General features: G+C 36.5%; 1 protein-coding gene across 1 annotated transcript in view; it reads left to right on the top strand.

Moving 5' to 3' along the window:
• LOC126248703 (26S proteasome non-ATPase regulatory subunit 5-like) overlaps positions 1-14,375 on the top strand; it is a 178,637-nt gene that overhangs the window by 150,857 nt on the left and 13,405 nt on the right. Inside the window, exon 7 of the mRNA XM_049949989.1 lies at positions 4,073-4,262. Coding sequence (XP_049805946.1) covers positions 4,073-4,262 — 190 coding nt within the window. The remainder of the gene's footprint in view (positions 1-4,072; positions 4,263-14,375) is intronic.

Here is a 14,375-nt window from a genome sequence, read left to right as displayed (position 1 = left end):
TGGTAAATGTAAGTTGACTCTCTCTCTCTCTCTCTCTCTCTCTCTCTCTCTCTCTCTTGTTGCATGGTCATGGACAGAGCTGTTTGTGCAGTAATTACCAATGTTATTTTTGTTGTGTACAACTGACTGGTAAATGTATTCACATGGAGCAGTTAAAATCCCCAGTGTTTTGAACAGATCTTTACAATGAGCTCAACTAGTATGGCTCTTTTCTGGCGTTTGAAAATTGTGCTCATATTTTTATCGTTTGTTCCCCAAAAAAGAATGCCGTAGCTAAGAATTGAGTGTAAATATGAATAATATGTAACTAAAAGACACTGCATGTTACACACTGATGAGAGGAGTCTAAGGGCATAACATGCTGATGACATTCTGTTTGCAAGTACCTTTGTGTGTTCGTACCACTTCAACTGAGAATCAATATTAATTCCTAGAAATTTTGCATTTGTTACACAGTCTATAGAGGCGCCATCTACATTTAATTTAACATTGTCATTTTTCCTCTTCAAACTGAAATTCATGGCATTAGTTTTCTTTATGTTCAATGTCACTTTATTGCTTATTGACCAATCATAAACTTCCTTGAGAATTACATTTGCTTTCTCAGCAAGTAGTTCTCTTATTTTCTCAGTGACTATAATATTGCTGTCATCAGTGAAGAGAATTTTTTCACCATGAGTAACACTACTCGGAAGTCATTGATGTATATCAGGAACAGTATAGGTCCTAATATGCTACCTTGTGGAACCCCTATATTAATGTATTTTGATTCTGATAAGTGTTTTACTAAATGTTTAGATCTCTTTGAAGTATGTGTTATCGCTACTCTTTGTACCCTATCTGTTAGGTATGATCAAAACCAGTCATTAGCTACCCCTCTTATTCCTAATGCTTCTAATTTATTTAATAGAATCTTGTGGTCGACTGTATCAAACGGCTTAGAAAGATCCAAAAATATGCCTGTGGCACACTCATCTTTATCAAGAGTATCAAGTACAACTTTTGGGTATTCTACTATGGCTGACGCTGTATTTTTGCCACTTCGGAAACCAAAGTGTAATTCGCTTGAAAGATTGTATTTATTCAGGTAATTCATTAATCTGTCTTTCATAATTGCTTATATTATTTTTGAGAATGCTGACAGCAGGGAAATGGGCCGATAATTTTCTGTGTCTTCATGCATTACCTTTCTTAAGCAAAGGTGCAACTCTTGCCTGTTTTAACTGCTCTGGAAATGTCCCTGATGTGAAGGATTCATTTATTATATTTGTTAAGGGGCCTTGTATAATCCCTATGCATTGTTTCAATACACACATTGGTACTTCATCTTAGCCTACAGACTTTATATTTTTTAGTTTTTGAACAGTTTTATTGACTTCATTCTGTAACATCCCAGACTGCTTTGCTTTTATTCTCTGCATTATATATTATTTTGTCATTAAATGACTTTTTTGCAGCAATCAGCACCTTCCTATAGATCTTTTTGTATCTATGATAGAAATTTAAGAATTCTGGATCATTGCAAATCTTTTTCATGAAACTGAGGTGTTTAAGAGTTTGGGAGGACCTCTTAACACCTGTTGTTAACCATCTGTTTTTGTGAGATGTTGATACAGACATGCATACTTTTGGAAATGCCTTTTCAAAGTTCAATTTAAACAATGTGGAAAATTTAGAGAATTTCATATTCAGGTTGGTTTCCTTATACACTTCATCCCAGCTTTGTTTTTCTAGCTCTTTTGAAAAATCTTTTATTTTGATTTCTGATAGATGTCGTTTGTAGGCTTGTAGTTTAGGGAATGATTCGATGCCTGATTTTACTGTTGTCATTTGACAGAGATGGTCTGATAGTCCAAGATCTTTTACAGCTACATCAAATTTTTCCCTGTCCATATTTGTGGCCACATGGTCAATTACTGATGCAGTTGTTGTAGTTACCCTTGTTGTACTATTGACCAGTAGGGACATGCCAAAACTTTGAAGGATGTTTGCGAAGGTGCTGCTGGATTCATTTATATTAGTATTGATGTTAATGTCCCCACACAGAATTATGTTGACCTTTGTACTTGAGACTTTATCTAGAACTTCTGTTAATTTATTGAAAAAAGTGTCCACAATACCACTGGGAGATCTATACACACACAAAATGATTAATTTCTTGGTGATATCAAGCCCTGTTAATTCAATAACTGATATTTCAAAGTGTTTGTCTTCACTTACTGTACTGAGGTCATGTCTTGATTTGAACTGTGTTCCTTTTCTGATATAAATGCATGATCCTCCACCCCTTGAAGTAGTTCTGCAGTAAGAGTTTGCCTTTTCATACACTGATTATGCTACATGTTGGATTTCTGTGTCTCTACACCAGTGCTCAGTAATACAAACTACTGTGCAGTGCAACGATTGGAGCTCAACTTCTAATAGTTGTATTTTATTTTTTATTGACTATATGTTTTGATGGAGGATTGTTAAGTCTGTGATATGCCCCATGTTACTCTTTCCAATGACTTGTTTTTCTTCGTGACATCTGGTATATGTGATATTTGAGGTGTTAAAATTTGTCTTGTGAGTGATTGTTTCAGTATTTTTTGAAGTGCTGGAGATACTCTTTAGGCAGGGGAACCTGTTGATTGGATTTATTGTAAAAAATACCTACTTTTCCTACCTATGACAACAGGTATTTGACCATGTGTGGCCCGAGATCCACACCCTATACTTTCATGAGTCAGCTGTAACAATCTTCCCTTCCCAGTCCTGTTTAGGTGTAGGCCATACCTAATGAAACGCCATCTGTTAATAGTCTCGACGGGCACCAGAGAAACGTGAGCAAAGCTGTCTGTCCTCAGAGCCATCCCTAACCCCACATTGATACACCTCCATCGAGGTGTGGTCGATTATGACACCAGAACAGCTCAACAAAGTGTATGTTGGTGTCATGAGTCAGGGAAGCTATCTTGTCCAGGTCACCATCTGTGTCATAAGTCCCAACTCTGTCCAAACTGTTTCCCATCCCACCCACTATCACTACATGGTCCTCTTTTGTAAAGTCCTTACATAAAGACCCTAGGTCCTCTATCTACAACCAAGCATCTTTCAGGCCCTCAAATGAACAAGTATTCAGATATCAGAAAGTGTGCATTTCCAGATCCATGTTTACTGGACTTGGTGGGGATGTTTTTATGTTCTTTTAACATACTAACGGAATTCCAGCTCAACATGTTTGCTATTTGAATTCGTAAATACTTACAAGTCATAAAGTACAGTATATCCCCACTCTTATGTTTGTGGCATTAAGTTTTCTTACCATTTACAACACTTTTTATTGCTTACATCAAATTTCCTGTGTTAACGATTTTAATTGGCACCCATTTTTGCGCTAACATGTATGTGATTTTCCTGCAATTTACACTTTATGAAACAATGTCCATGGAGAAGAAACAAATAATTGACATAAAAGATGCTGGCAAGGTACTGGTCTTAAAGTAGTGTTTACAAACATTATGCGATGAAGTTTCTTGACACCAGGGTGCTCTACGCAGCAGATCTGAATTGGTAACACTCTTGAACGATCCATGCTTTGTCTCTTGCTGCCACTCTACTTGGTGTGGTAGCCGATGGGAGAAATTTGAAGTACTGCACCTGTTTTTTCATCCTTAAGTGCAAATATTTACGTAAGTATTTTTTGTGATGTTTCACAAACAAGCAGTGTGAGTTATGGTTTGTGTGTGTGTGTGTGTGTGTGTGTGTGTGTGTGTGTGGTTTTCTGCATAATGGAGGGGAATGGTATATATTATAACCTCAAAAAAGACCACTACAGTGCAAGAGAGGCAGAAAACAACACAGAACAATCACATAATATACTTAAGTAAATATTTGCACTTGAAAGTGAGAATAAATTCTCGAAATACATTCTGCTTATCATGAAAAAATATGTATCAGATGCAGTGTTTCAGTGTAAAAGTGGGTTTCCACTATATTTACATATACTGATTCATGTCATACTTTATAAATATTGGAATCAAGATATTATAGAATTGAAGATTAATGTGTGTTTGTCTTCTTCTCAACATAGCCTGAAGAGCAGACAGAAGAATTGCTGCATGTGACAAATCACTGGTTTTCCAGGATACATGCAACTCCATTGGATTTAATAATTGCATACTGTTACCAGCCATTTCCTGACGTGCAGTTGGCAGGCCTCAAGCTCATACAAATTATTGCAGAACAGCCATGGGGAGTCCAGGAAATCAATAAACAAATTGGTCAGTAGTATATGATTTCTGTGCACTTGATCTTTTCATATACACAAAGAGAATCAAGAAGTGTGTTTCAGTGTTGTGCTAAGTAGGTTTGGGACAGTGAGTTAAAAATTTATTCAGTAGTCTTAGGTTATTATATTAAACTTTATTTTTAGATAATGACTGAATTCTGTGTTACCATGGAATGAAGTACTATGTTCTCTGGCAGTGTTGTTTCACTTTGACGAGGTAGTGTCGTCCTTCATTGTCATATTACTTTTTTATAAGTGAAATGTTACAGCTGTTGAGATACTAGACCCTTACTTGGGAAGGGTGAGATTCAGATCCCTGTCCAGCAGTCTTGATTTATTTTTCCTTATATTACTTCATGTGAGGATCCATGTGGTCCCATTAAAAATTATAGGATCCAAAAATTTACCACGTCCATTTCAAACTGACTGTCACTCTGTCCTTGTGTATATTAAATTCTTTAATTATGTAGATAAAAAATGCACTTCACCAAGCAGCAGCAGCAGCGGGAGAACACACATATAAAGGTATTTAAATGTGCAAGCTTTCGGAGCCAGAGGCTCCTTCCGCTACCAGAAGGGTTGAAGGTGAGGACAGAGGGGTCAAGGAAAAGGACTGGTGAGGTTTAGGAAATGGGGAGGGTTTGGAGAAGTCGCCCAGAACCCCAGGTCAGGGGAGACTTACCAGACAAGATGAGAACAAAAGACTCTGTGTTAGCAGTTAGTCTTTTCTTCTCATCCCGCCTAGTAGGTCTCCCCTGACCAAGGATACTGGTTGACTTTCCCCGAATTCTCCCCATTTCCTAAACCTCACCAGTCCTTTCCTTCAGCCTTCAATCCTTCTGCCAATAGATTAAGCGCCTGGCTCTGAAACTTCTCCTACCACCACTTAGTGAGTAGATTTTTTTTTATCCATCCAGTTACAGTATATTTTCAAAATGGGATTATTTTTGTTGATATATACTGAATTCTGGTATTACTATAAGAGAACGTGTAGGTGGAGGGAGGGATGAGAAAGGAATACCATATAATTTCAGACTGAAACAGCAGCAGTTGGCAGATAAAAAATCCATATGCCATTCTTCACAAAATACTGCTCGATACATGCATGAGGGGACCATCTTGTAGGTTTGTAACAAATGATTCAGTTTTTTTTACAAATATTATTAACTTTTAGAGAGGATAGTAGTATGTATTATGAGTGTATGTGTTAGTTACTGTCACCTATGAATAACTGAATGTAATGTTTGCTTGGGGTTGCTTCGGGGATATGAGTCGTAGATTACATACCAAGGGAATTGTAGGTGTTTTATACATCAGCACCCATGCCTAAGGCTCACGTGCTACAGGTGCTTCATTGACATTTAAGTGGCGAATCCGATATCTTCTTGTAAAGACATCTTTCTTTACATCCTGAATTACATGTAAAAACATTTGATTACCATGCCAGTATTCTGGTGTATAAAGCTTATATACCAGTCCTGTCTTGCAAACAGAGTAAATCCTCATAGGTTGCAAAAAGTTAAATTACACTGCTCATTGCAGCTCACTTTTTTAGACATAAAATTTCACTTGCTCAATGTTCAGAATTCTTCACAAGCACTTTCACACTTTCCAGTCAAGATTGCAGCCAACTTGAAAGTGTATCATGTGTCTCCATGAAAAAATATAAATTTCGGTAGTAAAAGAAAAACGTGTGCAAGTTGTAAGAATGAAATACTAATGCTGAATGAATGGATATCCAGTCTACCAATCGACAATCAAAAAGTGGAAATAAGTAAACTACAATCTGAAAAATGTGACGCTAATGAAGAAAGAAGACTTGGTCTCGGGAAAATGGAAGGTAATGACTCAAGGAAGTTTTACTCAGAAGGTAAAAGATCTGAAAGACAGTGAAAATTTAGTGCAAAACAAATCTTTTGAAGTGCTTTCTGCCGTGAATTCATTGAACACATTGGAAAGGGTTGAAAAGTTGGAAAACAAAGTAGGCAAAACATTCCTCATTGTAAGTAGGTCACAGTGAAAATATTGCATCAGGAGATATTCTAAAAACTCCAAAAATAAGTGCGCACACATACACTACCACAGTCTTCAATGCAACAAAGGAAACTACTTTAAAAAATGTATCTCCAGGGAAACTGCAAACTGAAGAACATTTAGAATACGTGCGGCAAACAAACACTAGTCAGGTGAGAAGAAGAACCTTAAATCCTCCGGTTACAAAAGGTGTGAAACACAAAACAATCTGTGTGTTAGGTGATAGTCACAGCCGTGAAATTTCTGCAATGTTGATGAGAACATGTAGTTTCAAGGCATCTGGTTTCATAAAGCCAGGGGCTCCATTGAGTGAAATAACGGACCTAACAGCATCAACTGACATAGCTAGTTTGAATAAAGATGATTTTGCCGTGTTAATAGAAGGATTAAACAACGTCAATAGAAACGAGACATACAAGGTTATTACAGAAATGAGGAAATGTTTAAATAATTTAACCCACAAAAATGTACTCATTGGGAACATCCCACATCGTCATGATTTACCACTTTGGTCATGTGTGAACCGTGAAATTAATGTTGCAAACGAGTGTATCACTGAAATATGCACTAACTTTAAGAATGTCGATACTGTAGATATAAACAGATTGGAGCAAAGGTTCCATACAGTCCATGGACTTCATTTAAATATGCCGGGAAAGAAATTACTAGCCGAAAAAATATGTACTCGCATTTCGAAGAAGAGTGAAGAAAAAAGTATAAGTGGCAAACAAACGGAGATTAAGAAATGCTGTAGATGAGTTACAAGCTGTGCCATCGGCCAAACGCAAATTACTAAGTGGTTTAGACTGATTAGGTGAGAAACAATCAAGTCGTCAGCCAAACGAAAATTATGAAATGGTTTAAACCGAAGAGGACTGATGTGGATGAAGCAAAACTTATACAAGCTCCAGAAGTTAACTCACCTGCAGATTGCCACCAGCAAACAAAAGCCACACACAAGAAAGATATCAAAAAAAATTTAGGGTAAGTGCTGTATTAGAAATGCCATTAGATAAAGAATCAGAAACAGTTTCAACTAAAGTTACCAAATACCCAGATTTTGCTATACTACACCATAACATTCAGTCACTCACAAATAAAATTTCCATGTTGGAAGCACTACTCCAGTATGCACTGAATGTAGACATAATTGGCATTACTGAACATTGGCTACGAAATGACAAAGTAAAATTAATCTCAATCTCAGGATATAGATTAGCAAGTCATTTTAGCCGAGAGTTTTCCAAACATGTTGGCTCTGCTATCTTTGTGAAAGAACAAATAAAGTTCTGTGATGTCAGTAAAAGTTATATTGACTCAATTGAAAAGACTTTGAACTTTCCATTACTAAACTGCCAGAGCTTAATTTCATAGTTATTAACATATATAGAGCACCAAGTGGAAACCTGCCAGTCTTCATGAATAAACTAGATGTTCTGCCTAACAGGATCAGTACACTAAATATGAAGATAGTGCTTTGTGGGGATTTCAATATTGATTTTTCAAAAGACAGCAGCACCAGAGATGCTTTGAAAAATATGACCAACACATTCAGTATGATCCCCACAATACACTGCCCAACAAGATTAACAGAATGCACAAATTCCATTATTGACCAAATATTCATCTCAGAAACAAATTACAGATTCACAAGCAAAGTACTGAGCATGGCTATAGTGATCATGAGGCACAGCTGCTGTGTATAGAAGTGCCAACAAGTAGTAGCAGTTCCAAAAAAGTAGTTGAAAAAAGAACCTTTTCTGAAGATAACATTAGAATTTTTAATCTCTTACTGGCAAAGGAAAACTGGGAAAGCATTGCCACTCAGAACAAGGTTGATAGCATGTACATGAGTTTTCAGAGCATCTTTCTTCACTATTTTAATGTAGAATTTCCAAAAGTAGTAAAAACTGTAAAACCTAACAATAATAAGCAATGGGTAACTAAAGGCATAAAAATTTCCAGTGAGAGAAACAGATTCCTGCAGTACTGTTGCAAGAAATATAGAGTAACCCAAGAATTCTCAGATTATTCAAAAGCCTACAAAAGAATCTATGGTAGAGTAGTCAAAGAGGCAAAAATTATGTGGAATGACAATTTGATAAGAAACTCATCTAACAAAATGAGATCCACGTGGAGAGTTATAAAGAAAGAAACTTGTAGTTCAGTGCCAAAGAAAAAGAATGTATCATTAACACTAGAAGGCTCAAAAGTCACAGACCCAAATTCAGTTGTGAAAAAATTCAACTTCACTTCACTAGCTGAAGACCTCATTCAAGTACACTGTCAAGGATCAGTCCCAAGTTTCTCCAGCAAGTCAGTGATCTCGACTGCTTCTATGTATGTTTATGAAACAAACCCCAATGAAATTATAAGTAAAATTAAATCATTAAGCAATAAAATGTCAAGTGGTCTTGATGGAGTACCTGAGTTCATATTAAAAGCATGTTCTCACCACATAGCAAACCTCTTGGCAAAAATTTTCAACCTCTCTTTAAAAACTGGTGTGTTTCCAGATATTTTTAAAATAGCAAAAGTTTCACCACTGCTGAAAAATGGTTCTTCTGAAAAAATATCAAACTACTGACCAGTGTCACAGTTAAGTTCCTTCTCAAAAATTCTAGAAAAACTCTTCTATGACAGGCTTTTAAGTTTCTTACAGTACAACAACATGGTTTTAGAAAGTCTAAGTCTACACAGACAGCAATTTTCGAATTCTTAGACTGCATTTTAAAATCCCTTGATCAACATAAATTAGCTGCAGGTATTTTTCTAGATCTATGAAAAGCCTTTGACATCCTGGACCATAACATTATGCTCGAAAAATTAAAAAGACAAGGAGTGAGAGGTGTAGCTCATAGCTGGTTGTGTTCATACCTAAAAAAGCCGCTGGCAGAAAGTATCACTTCAGTATGAATTCAACAAAATGAATAAAACAACTCCTTTCTTTCTAGCAGATTACCTATAAAATGTGGTGTACCACAGGGCTCAATCTTAGGTCCATTACTCTTCTTGCTTTATGTGGACGACTTAGTTGAATATATGAGTCACACAAAAACTATCCTGTTTGCCGATTATACCAGTATATTGTTCACTGGATCCAGTCGGTGGTTCAAAAAAAAAAAAAAAAAAAAAAAATATATATATATATATATATATATATATATATATATATATACTGAAGAAACTGTGCGTATCAATTTTCATTTAATTCCTCCAACTAATCAAATGTCTATTCAAGCACAATTAAAAAATGATCCCCTAGAAAATGTGTCACAAAACTTTTGGGTCTATGGGTTCAGCAAAACTTAAAGTGGGACACACACATAAGTAACTTGTCTAGAGAACTATCATCTGTGTGCTATGGCCTAAGAATTTGAAAGGCTACAACAAGCAGAACAACAGTACTGCGGGCATGCTATGCACAGTTCCACTCACTAGTCCGATATGGGATCGTTTTCTGGGGATACTCAACTCACAATGTAAAGGTTTTTAGAATGCAAAAAAGAGCTCAAAGAATAATTTGTGGCCTTAAAAAATGGAGTCCTGTAAATCCCATTTTACTGAGCTTGGTGTTCTAAATGTTCCAAGTTTATTCATTTATGGAACTACCTTGTTCACTAGGGACTAGCTCCTGAAAACAGGCAAATTGCTACAGAAAAAAAATGTACAAAACTGTAGTACCAGAGGGAAATCAAATATACATCAAAAATATTGCAGAACAACCACCTATCAGAGGAGCATAATTAACATTTGTGTAATACTACTACCTATATTTAAAGCTAAACTGAAAGCATTTCCAATAAAGCACTGTTTCTATTCTGTCAGAGAATTTCTGAATACGTAACAAAATTAATTGTAATAGGTACCTACTTTTAATTTGCCTACTATTTTGCTAATACTATGTATTATTGTAACTTATCTTTGACCTGTCCAACATCAATTGTACAATGTGTGGCGTATGATAAAACTGGACCAATAAAAAATCAAATCAAATCATCTGTGGCACCTATAATTTATGACCATATCAAATGACAGGTGTGTCAAGTATGAAATCTTTATGATGTTAAAATTGATATAACCACACCGAACAAAACATTAGTCATCCCTAGATAAATCATTACAAGCATCATGTAATACCATGTTGTTCCACCCCTGGACATGATAACCACCTGGTTGCAGTTAGGAAGTGAGTCCAGGGTAAGATGCTCTCTGAGGATTGGATCACACAATTCAACCAAATTGGGGCAATGCTGACGTCAGCATTTTACTCACTGTTCCAACGTGCCCCGCAGATTTTCTGTGGGGTTCAAGTTAGGTGATTTTTGCAGGCCAATTGAGAGGTAATAGGGTGGGGGAGTATTCAGAAAACGAGCCACATACTGTTCCAGTCCAATGAACTTTGCTGTTATCATCTTTATGTGCAGGGTGAGGATTCTTCTGGAAAACTAGGAAAGCTTATAGAATTAAATTTTACCTGGAAAAATCAAGGGAATCTCAGGGAATTTCAGGACTATCATAAAATCTCAGGGAATTCTGTGTTTTTAACCCAACATTGAAGATTGATTTTATTAACTTTTATAAATCACAGATTTTAAAATACTCAATATTTCAGAGTGCATTAATTATGTGAACATTATTCCATATAAATTATCAATGGTTAAAAACTGCGTTTGTATAGCTCAGCTGAGGAAAGAGAAGCCCCATTATTGTGATACAACATCTCTCCCACTCACCATTAATTTATCAGGAACTTCACATACAGTAAAACCACGCTTTTACATTTTTCAAGGGACCTGGAAAAAAAATGGCGTAAACTGCGAGAAAATGTGAAATGTGGGATATTACTTTTTTAAGTTTTACTGGTTGTGTATGGGGCCCCCTTTCCATTTTCTTAGTTTTATATGATACATGTAGATAATAGGCAAAAACTACTCATCAGGGAATGTTTATTTTTATTAAAGGTTATCTGAATTTAGTGCTATGTTTAGCAGGTGATATGACATTCACCGACAGTGTAGCACAACAAATCGCATTGAAACTAATGCAAACCACGCGACTGCCATGTTGATTTACGTGTTTGCAAAGCTAAAGTGATGCAGTTGGTAGTTTTAGTATTTATACTTGATGCCTATGAAAAGTGCATGTCAAGTGTATACTGCATTAAAGACCTCTCTAAACTGCATCATTTTTAGTGTAACTTTCCTGCGAAAGTGATGTCAGCAGGTGTATACAGTACCGGTCATTTATCTTGCTGTTTTTGATTTTGTATATATAGGTGCGTGAAATATCGTAAAGTACGTTAAATATGGCACTACACTACAGATCAATCTGTCACTGCAGCCTTTATTTCACACTCACTGACTTAGTCAGCTCCCAGCCAAACTGACACTTTCAAATCAACGTAGACATTGGGGTTACGATAGAGATCGGTCTGTATCCACAGCCAAAATTATAGGGAAGCAAACAATACTACACTTAAGCATTTCAAGCACACATTTACAAAATATTTATATGCCATTTATATTTATTATACTGACTTTTAATTTGGCTGGTCTATTAACACGACGTTAACAAATGAGTACAGTAGTTACTACATTTTGGCAAAAAGTCCAAAATTGTGGGTTGTTCTAATTTTGTTTGATGAATTTTTTCAATGTGGTTTTCGAGTTCATAAACACATTGGAGAACTTTGTCATTAACATTTGCAGCTGAAATATATTTTTTAATTGTTTCCACTGTGCTGCATTAACAACTGCAAATGAGGGAACTTCATTCTCCTCATCATTATCACTATCACTGTCACTTTCTGCATTTTCTTGTGTGTGAAAGTCGCTGACGTCATCAACAGAAATACTTTCCGCAGTGATGTCGTCATCTTTAATGTGTAGGAAATCGTGAACCGGATGCTGAAGCTGCAGCTTTTCCCATGATGAAGCAAGCAGTTTTTCACCGCTGTCACTAACACTCACATCTGGTACATCAGATCCATTTGTACCATTGGCTTCGATGAATCCCGATTTGCGTAAGCAGTTGGAGATGGTGGCCACTGTAACTTCTGTCCATGCCTTCGCAATATAATGCAAAGCATCTAAAATTGACACTTTAAAGGAGGTTGGGTCTTTCCCAACATCCATCAAAGTTAATGCCTTCTGCACAATCACCTTCCTATAGTGTGTTTTGAAGGCATGGATGATACCCAAATCCAAAGGTTGTAATTTGCTTGTGCAGTTTGGTGGCTGTAGCTCTAATTACACATTATGTAGGCTTATATTTCTGGGATGCGCAGGGCAACAATCCATTAAGAGGAGAATTTTTCTGTTGTGAGTACCCATTCTTGCATCAAGACAATGTAATTCTCTCTTGAATAATTCCATGGCAGTTTTTGCTTTTAGAGGCAAGCATTTTATTTGGCAATACACTGTAAAAGAGACCTGTTTTGTCAATATTGAAGATATCCTTCAGTTTATGCTGTTTCAAAAGTTCTTAATACACTACAGTGTACCGCTTCTTGAATCTATCTATCCACCCATTTGATGCTGTGAAGTCCTCCATCCCAAGTACATTGGCAACTTTCAGTGCCTTTTCACACAACATCACTGTTTCTTGGAATATTCAATGCACGTGCTGCCTGAAACCAGTTCTTCATAATTTCTTCCAATTCTGCGTATTTCGAATAGCTGGCATATTTCATTTTTTTGGAATTTGGCCCACTGTTACTTACACTTTCCAAAATAGTCTCCCTGTTTTTTTTCTTTATAGTGTTCAATGTAGATACCGGTATTCCTAAACTCTGTGCTAATGCAACACGTTCCACGGTGAGCATCAACTCTTTCCAGAATTTTGGCTTTTTCTTCCATAGAAAGGATTTTCCTGTCTCTTTTGGCAGTACCGGGATTTTCCATCCTAAACTGCGACAGAAAACAACAATGTGAATGAAACAACTAACCACAGACTTAGATCACCTCACACAAGGCCAAAAACACACTATGCGGTACACACAAACAAAGTAACACACACAAACTCTTCGCACGGCAGTTGTTGAGAGTAGCTGTATCGACTGAAATCAACTCGCTTTGGTTGTAGGAACAGGCTTTGTCGCATTGCCAATCTTAGATAGCAAACAACACTGTACAATGTGTATACAGACCATAAAGGAAATTACCATATATTAGCAAGTTACAAATACTGTAAAATGGATATCCTCCGTATGGGATCATCATCACAGGGTAAAGCTAATGCTGAAACGATGCAGATACAATAAATTAAGGGTAGTACTTATTGTAGCACACAGTACTGACAGATAAAGTTGGTATCAACTCGAAGTGGTTGGCAGTGGCAGGATACAAATTACATTTTTTTCTGACTTAAGATTTGCTGAGTGGAGCACCCTGGTATCAAGAAAGTTAAACGTAAAATGTATGTAAACACTACTTGAAGGCAAATGCTGTGCCTGCATCATTTTATGTCAATCGTACCAGTTTTTTTTCCTTGTCGAAAATTGTTTCATAAAATGTAAATCATGGGAAAATTACTGATATGTTAACGTAAAAACGGGTGCGAATTAACATTGTGAACATATGAAATTTGAAGGGAGCGATAAAAAAATGTCATAAACGGCAGGAAACTTTAATTCCTGAAATGTAAAAGCAGGGTTATACTGTACTGTATTGCCATGGGCATGGCCAAACATTATTACCCCCTTTTGCCACTCCCTCACGTCCTTCCATTTACCCATGTTTACATACAATGTCCCCTTGAAATATAAGTATCTTACTAAACAGTACTGCACTATGCTCACAAAGAGGCAGTGCATGCATGGTAGAGCACATGACTCAGTCACCAATCCATCTGTAAAGACTTAATGATTCATCTGTGCATGTGAACTGGGCTGATTAGTTTTTTGTCCAGTAAGCTTACATTATGATACACAAGTTGTCGTGTGTACATGTTATAGCTGTCAAATGCTAAACAGCCACACTTATTGGCCATAGTAAACACTCAATGCCTGAATACGTGTCTGGCAAGCTCGTGGTGTATAGTAATGTGTCTTTTTTAAAAATACTTACAG

Source organism: Schistocerca nitens, chromosome 3 (assembly GCF_023898315.1).
Source record: "Schistocerca nitens isolate TAMUIC-IGC-003100 chromosome 3, iqSchNite1.1, whole genome shotgun sequence".
Classification (NCBI taxonomy): Eukaryota; Metazoa; Arthropoda; class Insecta; order Orthoptera; family Acrididae; genus Schistocerca; species Schistocerca nitens.
Note: the sequence above shows the minus strand (reverse complement) of the source record. Positions and strands in the feature narration are given on the sequence as shown.